At 43.1% G+C, this 15,467-nt stretch overlaps 1 protein-coding gene across 2 annotated transcripts in view; it reads right to left on the bottom strand.

Annotated features, from left to right (window-relative positions):
* GAS2 (growth arrest specific 2) overlaps positions 1–15,467 on the bottom strand; it is an 83,082-nt gene that overhangs the window by 43,013 nt on the left and 24,602 nt on the right. For both annotated transcript variants that reach the window (XM_054171663.1, XM_054171662.1), the window contains exon 4: positions 807–948. In XM_054171663.1, the coding sequence (XP_054027638.1) occupies positions 807–948 (142 nt within the window). The remainder of the gene's footprint in view (positions 1–806; positions 949–15,467) is intronic.

The following is a 15,467-nucleotide window of genomic DNA, read 5'->3' as shown; positions in this document are numbered from 1 at the left end:
AGGGGGAAGTTGTGCTAGAAGAATAAGGCTGTAAAACAATAGATCAGTTGCAATGCAGACAAGACCTCTTGAGCAACAGAACAAAAAAGCCTCTTGATTCAGTACAGTGTGTTCACTTGTCTTCTATGGAAACCAAGCTGTCCATCACCACAACTGCTTTACACTTCTATTTGAATTCAGATAGCAAACAAACAACAAACAAACTCTCAAGGTGAGAGTTTCTCTTTGAAAAGAGAAGACTAAAAATAATGAAGAGTATGTTCTATTACAACAATAATTTCTTAATCTTTTGATAGGACATCCTGAAGCACTAGTGTTAGGTAATTTTTGTTCAGAGCTGCACAGAGGAATAAGCTGGAGGGAGAAGAGGTCAGTATAGGATAGAAAAAAAAAATATTAAGAAGACACATTTTCTTGCCTCCTGAGCCACCCATTGAGTCTGCATGAAGAATGTCTGCAGATGAATGTCTGCAGCCAAACTGAGCATGCACTTGTATCCTACTCTCCTGAAAGAGAAAAGCACCTTCTTAAACATCCAACTAAGGAACAGCATTCCACAATCACAAAATCCTCTGCATGCATGAAATCACAGCAAGATGTTTGTCTCATTTAAGTTCCTCTCAAATTCAACTTAAATGAATTTTAAGTGATGTGTCCTTGTTCATGCTTCAGGTAAGCGACAGAATTAACATGGCAGACACAGGTCAGATTTGGAGTCAGGATCTCTTAAAGAGAGCTATTCTGTCTTTCAAGGCAAAACACCAAAGTCATTAAAATTGCCAGCTATTATGTAAACAAGTACATACCCAAACCTTCAGACTCAAACAGGCAGGTATCATCCACCCCTACATCTCTGCACCATGATAAGAAGTTTGCTGTGTTGTCCCGTGCAAAAAAAGACCCTGACGGAGCATTGGCTTTGCATGGAATCTTCCGTACCGGTAAGGTCTGAAAAACAGAAGTTCTCTCTTTAGGTAATGGATACATGCTAACATAATGCTGAAGTGTTCATGACATTAAAATACCTGCCACCAACACATTTCCTTGTCCATTCAAGGATTCCAACCAAAGAAGAATTAAGCATGAAGTTGTCAACCACAAAGTCTTTTCGAAAGCGTTGTGATGGGCTACAGGATGTGACGATCACAGAGCTGAATCAGTATTATCATCAGCCTAGGAATATTAGCACTGCAATTTTGAGCTTTAGTGTTTGGTCAAAGGAGATGCTACTGGTAAATTATATCAATATCTGAACCTGGAGAAAGAGGGAGGAGGGGACCTACAGCAAGGCTAGAAGTGTTTAGGAGGGCTTGTAGTGATAGGACATGAAGCAATAGTGTTAAACTGGAGCAGGGTACATTATGTTGGACATTAGGAAAAAGTTCTTCACAACTTGAGTGGTAAAATACTGGAGCAGGTTGCCCAGAGATGTGGGTGGAGATATTAAAGACCAGACTTGATGTGGCACTGGGCAGCCTGATCCAGTTGGAGGTGTCCCTGATCATTGCAAGGCAGTTGGACAAGATGATTTTTGAGGGTCCCTTCCAACCCAATGTATTCTGTGAACCTGTGAAAGAGGAAAGCTATATTCCTCACAGACCAACCAAAACCAAGCAAAGCAAGCAACCAACCAAGAATGCTATTAGCACTAGGCAGATTTCTAGACTAGCACAATTCCCACATCACACTAACTTTTTCAAAGAAAGAATGACTATCTGAACCTGAGGCAAATTCTCATTATCCTCTACAGACTGCTTCCCCCTGTGGCTTACAGCCTTCAGGAAGAAATAACATAGCATTAGGCCACCTCTACCCCCACCTCCCCCCCTTTCCTACATTCTTTTTCTGGAGATTTTAATTGGACAAGTCTAATAGTCTTAAAAGAGCACTGGCTTCTGCTAAAAAAAAAGGAGTCACAAAAAACTCTCTGGCAGCCAGCTGGAGGAAGGTCAGCCAGTCCAGTCTGCAAGTGGAGAAAAGCTGTAAAAACAAGCCTTTTGTTTCATGATTGTCTACTGCAACCTTACACAAAACATTGCAAAAAAACCTCCAAGAAGTTCCTTCCTCAAAATAATTTCCACAGCAAAAGTCTAACCTGACCTTACTTCCTCTGGGGCAGATGAGGAACAAGAAGTGTGGGCAGGGATGCTTGACTGCCTGATAGCAGCATGAAGTGAGACAGGAAAAAGCCAAGGAGCAGCCAGCATCGGGCTGCTCCATGAGGGAAGATAAGCCAGGAGCCAGGGGTGACTCCAGCAGAGGTGGTGGTAGCCCTCATGGGCAACGGCGCACTCCCACAGCACCCGAGCAGGGCAGTGCTGGAGACATACCAGCTTGGGCCAACTCTCCTGCGACAAAATGAGGCAACAAGTCAGGTCTAGCGTCTACCCAGGAAGACAAGTCAGAAACAGCAGAAGACAAGGCTAAATGCAGTGGTACAGCAGAAGCTGGACTTAGAATCATAGAATCAATAAGGTTGGAAAACACCTCAGAGATCATCAAGTCCAACCCATCACCCAACACCTCATGATTACTAAACCATGGCACCAAGTGCCACATCCAGTCCCCTCTTGAACACCTCCAGAGACAGTGACTCCACCACCTCCCTGGGCAGCCCATTCCAATGGCTAACAACTCTCTCTGGGAAGAACTTTCTCCTCACCTCCAACCTAAACCTCCCCTGGCACAGTTTGAGACTATGTCCTCTTGTTCTGGTGCTGGTTGCCTGGGAGAAGAGACCAACACCCTCCTGGCTATAACCTCCCTTCAGGTAGTTGTAGATAGCAATAAGGTCTCCCCTGAGCCTCCTCTTTTCCAGGCTAAACAATCCCAGCTCCCTCAGCCTCTCCTCATAGGGTTTGTGCTAAAGGCCTCTCCCCAGCCTTGCTGCCCTTCTCTGGACACATTCCAGAGTGTCAATGTCCTTCTTAAACTGAGGGGCCCAGAACTGGACACAGACTTCAGCCATAAAGCCCAGCCAGCAAGAGGCAAGGATGAAGATGAATCCACAGCATGGCCCAAGAAAATGTGGTGCTTCCAAAGAGTGCTCCTCAGGTATGGGCAGGGAGCATAGGCTGAGGTCCCAGGTGGGGCTGGTTACAACTGTTATGGTATTGTTGGTTCCCTCAGGTCCTGATATCAACTATGCTGGGTCTTCTAGTGTCTCAATGCAATCAATCTTTTCAGAATCAAATAGCTAGTTTATAGTCAATTCTAGCCTTTGAGCAGATCCAAGAGGTTCCATTTCATTGCATTGTATCTTAATCTAATTGCATAAAACATCAGCTGTACATAGCAGCTACTTAGTCATGTTCTCACAGAACCAGCTACAAATTGGTTTAACACAGTTCAAATCAAACCAGAATGAAGTTCTTTGCCCAGAATACCTCTGCTTGGACTAGAGCATCTGGAGTGATAAATGGATGTTGAACCAGTCAGTGCAAGGAGGCCAAACAAATTACACCTGACAAAACTGTACTCTCTGGAATTTTCAAAATGATTATGTCTAAATTAGAGCACAAATTCTGGATGACCTAATAATGGATTAGCAGCACTGTGGCAGGAATAAGATGACAAGAAGCCAGCTCCAGTACTCCTGACACTTGCAAGCTGGTGCACAAGGCTCTTCAGGAAAGGAGACAAACTACAGTTACTTTTTATATGGAAGCAGACCTGCAGTGGCAAATTGTGTCAGCTCCCAGTTTTACTCATCAGTTCTCCTCTCTGAATTTTCCACAGGGCCTATATGTCACTCTGCTCTCAAGTTCTCCTCTGCTGAAAACTAGCAAGGCTTCTCCAAGAAGAAAACTATTTATAATCCCGGAAACAACCCCAGCCAAAATAATAAAGAGATATTGTGCTATATGGCTGGTGGCTGCCATCTGGCACTCAGAGGAGATCTGGGCTCAGTGCAGGCACAACCAATCTGCTATACTCGGCCCTGAGCCCACAGGGCATGAGCAATGCTGCAGCACTGGCCCTGAAGAACAGGAGCCACCCCTTGTCACAGATGCCCTTGGCAGTACAAAAGCAGCTAGAAGCAAGGAGATAGCCAGGAGAACCTGCACCACCTTTTTTCTAAAGGGGATACTGGGAAGGCATTGCAATTCCTGGCAGGAACACAGAAAACTCCAGTCTTCCACTGGGTCACTGCTGCTCCCCAGTACAAAAAACATACAGATAAATCTGGTTCTAAATATATGTCTTCTGATTTACGGGATTATAAGGACTGAATATAGATATTATTTCAATGAAAGCCATTCAGAACAGATGCTTTAGGTGTCAGAAATTCATGCAACAGAGTCAGCAAATTAACCATCTAAAAATTCATGTATGTAATGGACTATGCATAAGTTACGTTGCTACACCTGGACAACTAAAACAAACTTTAAACATATCAAACTAGCTTCACTGTGAGGCTTAGACATTCACAGAGCTTGCAACATTTCTTTTACAATTATAAACATCGATGTCTTTTAAAAGCACACTTTGGTAGTAGCAGTTACTGACAGCAATCAGTAGGAGTACAGAACTATTACACTTAATGAATCAAAACTTGGTATATTCACTAGCATCTAAGAGAGTGGAAGAAAAAATGTTTGATTAAACAGGTGGCCTAAACAATTTGGAAGAGAAGAGAAGAGAAGAGAAGAGAAGAGAAGAGAAGAGAAGAGAAGAGAAGAGAAGAGAAGAGAAGAGAAGAGAAGAGAAGAGAAGAGAAGAGAAGAGAAGAGAAGAGAAGAGAAGAGAAGAGAAGAGAAGAGAAGAGAAGAGAAGAGAAGAGAAGAGAAGAGAAGAGAAGAGAAGAGAAGAGAAGAGAAGAGAAGAGAAGAGAAGAGAAGAGAAGAGAAGAGAAGAGAAGAGAAGAGAAGAGAAGAGAAGAGAAGAGAAGAGAAGAGAAGAGAAGAGAAGAGAAGAAGAGAAGAGAAGAGAAGAGAAGAGAAGAGAAGAGAGAAGAGAAGAGAAGAGAAGAGAAGAGAAGAGAAGAGAAGAGAAGAGAAGAGAAGAGAAGAGAAGAGAAGAGAAGAGAAGAGAAGAGAAGAGAAGAGAAGAGAAGAGAAGAGAAGAGAAGAGAAGAGAAGAGAAGAGAAGAGAAGAGAAGAGAAGAGAAGAGAAGAGAAGAGAAGAGAGAAGAGAAGAGAGAAGAGAAGAGAGAAGAGAAGAGAGAAGAGAAGAGAAGAGAAGAGAAGAGAAGAGAAGAGAAGAGAAGAGAAGAGAAGAGAAGAGAAGAGAAGAGAAGAGAAGAGAAGAGAAGAGAAGAGAAGAGAAGAGAAGAGAAGAGAAGAGAAGAATAGACCAGGTTGGAAAAGACCTTTGAGAACATCAAGTCCAACCTATCACCCAACACCATCTAATCAACTAAACCATGGCACCAAGAGCCTCATCCAGTCTCTTCCTAAACACCTCCAGTGATGGTGACTCCACCACCTCCCTGGGCAGCCCAAACATCCAAATGTAAGAACAAGGCATACCCTGGCCTATAGAAGGGAAAAAAAACCCTACATTATTGAAGCAAAAAAACCCCACAAACCCCACAAACCTTTGAGTCATTTTATGGAACAAGTCCGACAGAAATAAATATCCTTGGCTCCACATGATCTCACGAAAATGTAGCATTTCATATTTCAGCCCATTTCCCCCAATATTAGAGTCTTGCTGAACAGCAAAATACCTCATCACCATTCAAGGACAGCACCAACAGCTTTATCACAGAAATCATAGAGAAATGCTTCTATTTTTTGGGGGGGTTAATCACCTAATAAATTTCTCTACCACCTTTTAAATAAAGGCCACTTTTTGCATGCTTCCAAAGCCGTCACTGTAATGTTCAACCTGTAACACACGAAAGCTCTTATTTAGGAAAGGTTTAATGCACAAATAATTTTTACTGATTTGTATAAATGGCCTGACTATCTCAAAAGTGCTTTCTAGCAGATCGTTCTGAAGTAATTAGGTTTCCATATGGCAAAAGTGACTTTTGTTGACATAGTGTAGTATAACCACAGTTGCTTTGAAACAGCAGTGGCTGCAATTACTCCTATCAAATATCATGAAAACAATTCCCCAGTCACACTCCTTTTACAGTCTTGTCTTGTTGATGTGCATGCATGTGGTTTAATGCAGGATGTGAAAGTGTGAGTGAAACATATGATGCAACCCTGGAAAAATGCTGTCAGGTTCACTTGGAAACCCAAAAGAGCCTCTCAGTCACCAATGCTCTGAAATCACAGGGAAAAATGTACTTTTTGTACTGGTTCTTCAAAAAAAATGAGGGTCCACCAATGCATGTTAGAAGTCCCACCTTTGGCTAGCAGTCTTGAGACAGTTTCCAGATTCCCAATCAGACTTTCCTCTTTGAACTGATGATTGTCACTTGCAAGAGGATGAAAGGAAAAAAGATTTGCCATTTTGTTATGGAGGAGGGTTACAGTTAGGTAGGCACTTGATGACCTACATCAAAATAGCAGTGGAAATTACACTATGCAGACCTCAGCATCTGCCTGTCGTGGGGCCTACTGGCGGGGCTTGACAAGATGCTTGGTTGCAGGGTTTAGTTGATTGGGTGGTGTTGGATGATAGGTTGGACATGATGATCTCGAAGGTCTCTTCCAACCTGGTTTATTCTATTCTATTCTATTCTATACATTCATATATATATTATATCAGCCAAACAGAACCTGCATCCATCTCACAATTTTGTCTTTAACCTTGTTACTGACCACAGAGCTATTCTGTTCCTTCCTAAATTCTACCCTCATTTTGCTCAGGGACTCTTAAAAACGCCCTGCTCACTCTTACAAAGAAATTATTATAATATAGATTATTAAGTAGTCATTATAATATCTAATATAAACAATACATGTTGTATAATAGCTAATTATCACTATTATATTTTATATATTTAATATAGGTGTTTAATATATATTTAATTTTAAATATCATTACATATTTTATGACTGTATATATAATGTATATTAAAATGCATATATTTATATTAAATATAATATGTATTATATTGTGTACTGTATTATATTATATTATATTATATTATATTATATTATATTATATTATATTAATTATTAGGATAGAGACTGTAAAATAATTTCTGCCACAATCTTCTCAAGGAACATCATTTGGCTCCTTATCTTTTATTACTTTGTTAAACCTAAGCAAACTGAAGTTCACTGCTACAAGAACTTGCTTCTACTGACTGTTACAATTCCCCTCAGCACAGAGTGACAATACCCCTAGCCCCTCATCATTTATTCAGTTGCTATTAATGCTTCAGGAACTCAAACCTAAAATGTTTCAGCTCTCATTTACAAAGCACAGAGGTGGTGTCCCAGACACTCATTTCAGCAAAGGCAAATTAAGTTTAACTTTGCAGTGCCAAAATTCAGGCTTATCAAAGGGCCATAAAGCATGGACAAGTATGAAGTAGCCATTAAATAAATGAAGCTGTAATACCTACAAGGTAAAATAATGACTCCTTGGCAAGGTGGCCCTGCTTTTTTTGCTTTCCCCCTACCTCATTTAGTATGGAGGAGAACACTTTCCAAATAAGAGTAACTGGACCAACAAGCAGAAGAATGTGCTAAATGCATATGCAAAAATGTACAGAAGGATGTCTGAATATGAAAACACACACACAGAATTTCAAATGAAGCATTTCTCACTAAAAATAAATAAAGAAAATAATAAAATTTCATAAAATATTAAATATAGACCTATAATCCTCCCTCAGCCCTCCCAAAGTCACAATGGGAATTCACAACTTCACAACTGGCAAGACATCGTCCTTCAGTGAAATACATCTGCACTGTCACATAAGGACTGCAGAGAGATGCCATTTTAGTGGAATAGCAGGTTGGATTTCAAGTTTAAAGATCATGTGTTGGCCAGATTTGTACCCTACAGAATCACTGAAGAGATCTCCAAAGCCAAAAATCACTCATTATCAACTTGCTAGATTCTAGGCAAGGACTTGTGATCGCTTTGGAATTTCTGATATGCCAATGAAAATAATTAACATCATCAGGGCTTTATATCAACACACAGAATACCATGTTAAAATAAACACAGAACAAAGTGAATGGTTTAGTCATGCTATTAATGTCAAAGTGGAATACATTCTCCCACTTCTTCCACACAGCATTAGTTTTAACTTCTTAAGAGTAAGCACAGATGGAGAATAAGCTTAAATAAGAGCAATGTCGGCTTAAAAAAGTTTAAATTGTGTTCATGCCTTTGTTGTTCTAAGTGCTCTGTCCATGACACAACTTACTGGTCACCCAACAAAAGATGAAAACCCTGGTTATCATCCAAAACAAAAAAGAAGGGATGGCATTAATAAGTAGTTATGAAAATCTAATTAAGCAGAAACACTGCAACTCCCACGCCTAGCAATGTGTTAGAAAGCCAAGGAATACAAGAGATGATTCAATTCACATACAAAGCACCAGACAACTGGGATACTCAGAAGTAAAAAATGTCAAAAATTGGCAAGGCAGAAGCCTCATTCACCAGCTTATGCACATCTGATTATTTGATTAGTAACTGATTTAAATGTACTCAAGTCACATGCCTATTTCAGCATATGGAGGCAATATCACAACATCTGCCAGAATCAGAAGGCCACCTATGAGACACTGGCTGCTGGGCAGTTGGATAATACACAGAGACCAACAACCAAGAACCTTCCATTGGAGATCAGGTGAAGCTCAACTAATGGAAGCTGACAACAAAGAACCCACTTAAACAGATGTCAGACCCTGTTTCTGCCAACTCAGCTTGCGTAAGGGAGGACAGGACTAAGTTATTATAGTCCAAAGACTTGGGGAATTCTATAAACTGACTTTCACAACATACAATCATCAAATCATAGAACACACTGGGTTGGAAAGGACCCCTTGAGGCCATATGAGATGTAACACATCTAAGTTCTGGGTTCTACACACTGGCCACTACAACCCCATGCAGCGCTACAGGCTGTGGTCAGAGTGGCTGAAGAGCGGCCAGGCAGAAAGGGACCTGGAGTACTGGTTGACAGTAGGCTGAACATGAGCCAGCAGCGTGCCCAGGTGGCATCCTGGTCTGTATCAGGAACAGTGTGGGCAGCAGGAGCAGGGAAGTCATTCTGCCCCTGTACAGAGCACTGGTTAGGCCATACCTTGAGTCCTGTGTCCAGTTCCGGGCCCCTCAGTTTAGGAAAGATGTTGACTTACTGGAATGTGTCCAGAGAAGGGCAACAAAGCTGGGGAGGGGTTTGGAGCACAAGCCCTATGAGGAGAGACTGAGGGAGCTGGGGTTGCTCAGCCTGGAGAAGAGGAGGCTCAGGGGAGACCTTATTGCTCTCTACAATTACCTGAAGGGAGGTTGTAGCCAGGAGGGGGTTGGTCTCTTCTCCCAGGCAACCAGTACCAGAACAAGAGGACACAGTCTCAAGCTGCTCCAGGGGAGGTTTAGGCTGGATGTTAGGAAGAAATTCTTCATAGGGAGAGTGATTTGCCATTGGAATAGCCTGCCTGGGGAGGTGGTGGAGTCACCATCACTGGGGGTGTTTAGGAAGAGATTGGATGGGGTGCTTGGTGCCATGGTTTAGTTGATTAGATAGTGTTGGATGATTGGGTTGGACATGATTATCTCAAAGCTCTTTTCCAACCTGGTTTATTCTATTCTATATATTCCAACCCCTGTCTAGTCCAACATCTAACTCTGTAAATTCTATTAATAGTCTTTCAAAGATCTTGTAGCAGCAATTTAGAAACTCCAGCACCACAAATTAAAAGCCATTACTTCTATTTATCTACAATCTGAAAATGCTAGTAGGCCTAACACACACACCAAAAAAATGTTGTTTGCCTTTTTTTTCCTTATGTTACAATAGCATTTAACAGAGTGATTACTACAAAACATTATTCAAGAAAGAGACTGCAATCAAAAGTTGATTAACAAGTCCATTAACACCTCTGCTACAAGGACAGCTTGAGGGAGCTGGGGTTGTTCAGCCTGGAGAAAAGGTGGCTCTGGTGAGACCTAATAACAGCCTTCAGTACCTGAAGGGAGCCTAGAAGAAGGCTGCAGAGGGAACATTTCCAAAGACCTGCAGTGATTGAATGAGGGGTAATGGTTTGAAATCAGATTAGATTAGATGTTAGGAAGAAGTTCTGCACAATCAGGGTGCTGGGACATGGGAACAGGTTGCCCAGGGAGGTAGTTGAGGCCCCATCCCTGGAGATATTCAAGGTCAGGCATGAGAAGGCTGTGAAGAAACTGATCTAGTGGAGAATGTCCCTGCTCACTGGAGGGAGGTTTGACTAAATGACCTTTTTAAGTCCCTTCCAAACCAAACCATTCTCTGATTCTATGATTAACAGAGACACTGAGGTAAGTCATGACAAAGTGCTCCTTGCAGTGTCCCTAAAAACAAGCACCATGGGTAAAGATTGGGATTCAGTACTTCATTCTCACTCAGCAAATACTCTGCACTTTGCCCTCAGATCTCTTCTTTTCAGAACTTTACATGTAGAAAGGGATTTGTAAAGCTGGCATTTCACAACAGATTTCTTATATAACATCTGCTGAGAACAGAATCACAGAATCACCAAAGCTGGAAGTGACCTCAAAGATCATCAGCTCCAACCTGTCACCTAGCACCTCATGACTACTAAACCATGGCAACAAGTGCCACATCTAATGCCCCCAGGAACACCTTCAGGGATGGTGACTCTACCACCTCCATGGGCAGCACATTCCAACAACTAACAGCTCTCTCTGTGAAGAACTTTCTCCTCACCTCCAGCCTAAACTTCCCCTGGCACAGTTTGAGACTGTGTCCTCTTGTTCTGGTGCTGGTTGCCTGGGAGAAGAGACCAACCCCTTCCTGGCTACAACCTCCCTTCAGGTAGTTGTAGACAGCAATAAGGTCTTCCCTGAGCCTCCTCTTCTCCAGGCTGAGCAACCCCAGCTCCCTCAGCCTCTCCTCATAGGGCTTGTGCTCAAGGCCTCTCCCCAGCCTCATTGCCCTTCTCTGGACACGTTCAAGTCTCTCAATGTCCTTCTTAAACTGAGGGGCCCAGAACTGAACACAGTACTCAAGGTGTGGCCTAACCAGTGCAGAGTACAAGGACAGTTCTCACAGTTACTCTTTCACAGAAAAATGAAACCTTATCTTTGATATGTGACCATGAGCTTTTCCCCATTCCATCTACAGAAGCCAGAGCTGAATTAATGCAGAGCTAGCTGAAGAATCCTACTTTCTAAATTTCCCTCTTTTATGTTGTTGTTTAATGAGAAAAACAGGAGGATTGCATTTGAGTAAGATCGTGGCCACTTGGCAGTGCTGGGTTGACGGCTGGACTTGATGAACTTAAAGGTCTCTTCCAACCAAAAGGATCCTGAGACTCTATTTCACTGTCACACTGCACCACATGAGAATGAGCACAGCAACTACATGCAGAAGTAGCCATTTTCCCATGAGATATAAACTGGTCACATCTGAGTGGATTTTCATAGGGCACATTTCGGAAAGCATCTCACAAAGCCACAATCATGCCTTATCAAACGTTGCATTCTTTAAGGGGATAGGGTTCTCTCAAAATAAAGCTGAATATGAAAAATATTAAATTTTGGCAAAAACAACTCATTTTCGTCTCAGAAATTTAAAAATCACTTTTTCCCCTTACCCATTCCAGAAAAATCCCAAGCTAAGAACAATGCTTAGAACATTTCAGTTGGAGTTGCTGAAGCCCATCAAAACACATTATAGGTTCTAAAATTTCATATGGAAAGATGTTTCCACACTTTCCCTTACAGCGTGGTGCAGTACAGTTCAAATAACCAACATATTTCTTACACCTGGGTCAGGGCAATCCCAGGCACAAATACAGGCTGGGCCAGGAGTGGCTCAAGAGCAGTCTGGAGGACAAGGACTTGGGGGTGTCAGCTGATGAAAAACTCAACGTGAGCCAGCAACAGTTGCTTGCAGCCCAGAAGGCAGCTGTGTGCTGGACTGCATCCAAAGCAGTGAGAGCAGCAGCACAGGGACGGGATTCTGCCCCTCTGCCCTGCTGAGACCCCATCTAAAGCACTGCAACCAGTTCTGGTGCCCCCAGCACAGCAGTGACATGGAGTTGATGGAGCACTTCCAGAGGATGGCCATGAAGATGACCAGAGGGCTGGAGCACTTCCACTATGGGGACAAGCTGTGAGAGTTGGGGCTTTCAGTCTGGAGATGATAAACTTTATAACAGCCTTCCAGTACCTAAAAAAAAGTACAAGAAAGCCAGGAAGGGACTTCTTAGAAGGGCTTAGAAAGGACAAGATGAAACAGCTTTGAGCTTGAGGAGCAGAGGTTTAGACGGGATATCAGGAACAAATTCTTTTCAGTGAGGGTGGTGAGGCACTGGAAGAGGCTGCCCGGGGAGGTCATGAACACCCTATCCCTGGAGGTGTTCAAGGCCAAGTTGGAAGAGGCCTTGAGCATCCTGGTGTAATGGAAGGTGTCCCTTTCCATAGCAGGTGGGATGGAATTAGATGATCTTTAAGGTCCATTCCAACCTAAACCATTCTATGGATCTATCACTCTATAGAGTGATCATGGATAACTTTCCACTGGCAGTCTGAGTAACAAATGTCAGAAGCCACTCAAATCCTTCCATGTCACTGTAACATGGGTATACTGCTGTACTGCAGTCATGCCTCTTCTGCCTTTTCCTCCTGGTTTTCTCTCAAGGGCTAATTTCACACTTTGCAAGCTTTTAAAGGGCAAGGCAGGGTGTGGGGTTCCCAGCCTTTCCGGTAAGATTAGTTCCAAATGGTGCTTTACCTCACATGAGCCAAGTGTCAATGAAGACTGTGATAAAGATCTACGAGGTCTAAAGGAAGAGATCATTTTTTCAGATGCTTTATCTGTTCACTTTTAGGATTTCCAGATGTTTAACAAGGACAATTTTTAGGCAGATGCTGAAAACACTGAGAAAGAATTTCACATGTAGCTTGCCCCAGGTAAGTCTGATTCTCCAGACCTTTGTGTTCATTTCTTTTAATGAAAAACTGCATCTTTGCCTTTCTGATAAAGAATCTGATTTTCTGTGAGTTTTCCAATTAGAAACCACGAGGAAGCTGCTGGAGCCCTGGGAATTCTGGGCTGGCGTAGGCTTAAAAAATGTCCATGATTCAAAAAACATGTTGGAATGTTAATCTACGCAGCCAAATTTCCAAACCAGCCTCAAATCAGCCTCTCAAGTTGTGAACAGAACTTTACTCTCTACTTGAAGCATTTGAGGTCAATTTACAGATACAAGTCCAAACAGAAAGACGCATTGATTTAAACAAACAAATTAGACATAATTAAAAGATCTATAAATTGGCGTCTATGCTTCCAACTGACTTCTGTTTTCTCTTTCTACATGGCAGTCATCACTTCTGGCTGTATATTCACCATGCTCACTATTTCAGAAATTTTGGCTCATTATTCTAAGTTCACTACTGGTAAATGACCAGGTGATCATTACTTCTATGATCAGGTGACTGCCTGGTGGATGTAGTCTACCTGGACCTCAGCGAGGCCTTTGACACTGTCCCAAACAGCAAACTCCTGGCCAAGCTGTCAGCCCCTGGCTTGGACAGCAGCACTCTGAGCTGGGATAGGAACTGGCTGGAAGGCTGTGCCCAGAGAGTGGTGGTGAATGGTGCCACATTCAGCTGGAGGCCCATCACTAGTGCTGGGCCCCGTCCACTTTAACATCTTCATTGATGATCTGGATGAGGGGGTTGAGTCAGTCATCAGCAAGTTTGCAGATGACAGCAAGTTAGCAGCAGATGTTGGTCAGTTAGAGGGTAGAAGGGCTCTGCAGAGGGACCTCGACCGACTGGACAGATGGGCAGAGTTCAATGGGATGGCATTCAACAAATCCAAGTGCCAGGTGCTGCACTTTGGCCACGGCAACCCCATGCAGAGCCACAGGCTGGGGTCAGAGTGGCTGGAGAGCTCCCAAACAGAGAGGGACCTGGGGGAACTGATTGACAGCCGCCTAAACATGAGCCAGCAGTGTGGCCAGGTGGTATCCTGGCCTGCATTAGGAATAGTGTGGCTAGCAGGAGCCAGGGAAGTCATTGTGCCCCTGTACTCTGCACTGGTTAGGTCACACCTTGAGTCCTGTGTCCAGTTCTGGGCCCCTCAGTTTAAGAACGACATTAAGACTCTTGAACGTGTCCAGAGAAGGGCAACAAGAGGGAGAGGCCTTGAGCACAGCCCTGTGAGGAGAGGCTGAGGGAGCTGGGATTGTTTAGCCTGGAGAAGAGGAGGCTCACGGGTGACCTCATTGCCCTCTACAACTACCTGAAAGGTGGCTGTAGCCAGGAAGGGGTTGGTCTCTTCTCCCAGGCAACCAGCACCAGAACAAGGGGACACAGTCTCAAGCTGCGCCAGGGGAGGTTTAGACTCAAAGTGAGGAGAAAGTTCTTCACTGAGCGAGTCGTTCGCCATTGGAATGTGCTGCCCAGGGAGGTGGTGGAGTCACGGTCCCTAGAGGTGTTCAAGAGGAGATTGGATGTGGCACTTGGTGCCATGGTCTAGTCATGATTTCTGTGGAGACAGGTTGGACTCGATGATCCTTGGGGTCTCTTCCAACCTTAGTTATACCGTGATACTGTGATACAGTGTATGGCTTTATGCCTAAAAGCTTGTAAGAAGTTTTTCAATGTATTCACCTGGAAGATGCCAAACAGCCAGCCACTAAATTTCCTAAATTTGTTTAGAAATCTCCTTTTAAGGTCTGATGGGAAACAGAACTCCATCCTTCCATGGAAGCAGAAAAGCTTTAGCTGTAAGTTATGTGCTAGGCATATAGAGTTTATCCACATGGCCTGTTGCAGGCAAATCTGGAAGACTCCTGGTAGCACTCCAGTTGAGCATGAGCTCAGCAAGCTATTGACATGTCTGAGAATGGTACAAGGAATTCTCTAACAAACAGCTTTACAGTCTTATGGAAATGATTCCTTCCAGATGGATTAGCACTTGTGAGTCATTTTGTAAGATTATTCTTTTCCTCTCATATTCAGATGTCTGCCACTATAAAGATTAATACACAAAAAAAGACAATCCTGTACAGGGCCATATCTGTATTGTGCATGATTAGAAATTGGCTCTGCAAACTTTTACTGCAAAACAAAAGTCTCCAGTAAGTACTAGTGTGCAGACAAGCAAATTGCTGCCCCAGACCACAAAGAATCTGTTCACAGCCTAACCACATGCATGCAATTCTCAGCTGGAGAGTCAGACTTATAAATTATGGAGAGCACCTGAACATGGCTCTGCTATAGCAGGGGCACACTGGCTCAAGGCCCCAGACATTCAGAATGCTGTATTTTCTGGGACTTCACCCCAGCTACAGGACACAGATAACCTTGAGAAACTGAAGCCTGCAGCAAAACATCTTAGGAAAGATGCTGAGTTGCTGGAATGT

The sequence above is a fragment of the Dryobates pubescens genome, chromosome 22, assembly GCF_014839835.1.
Source record: "Dryobates pubescens isolate bDryPub1 chromosome 22, bDryPub1.pri, whole genome shotgun sequence".
NCBI lineage: Eukaryota > Metazoa > Chordata > Aves > Piciformes > Picidae > Dryobates > Dryobates pubescens.
The sequence above is the reverse complement of the archived record's forward strand: the minus strand, read 5'-3'. Positions and strand labels throughout refer to the sequence as shown.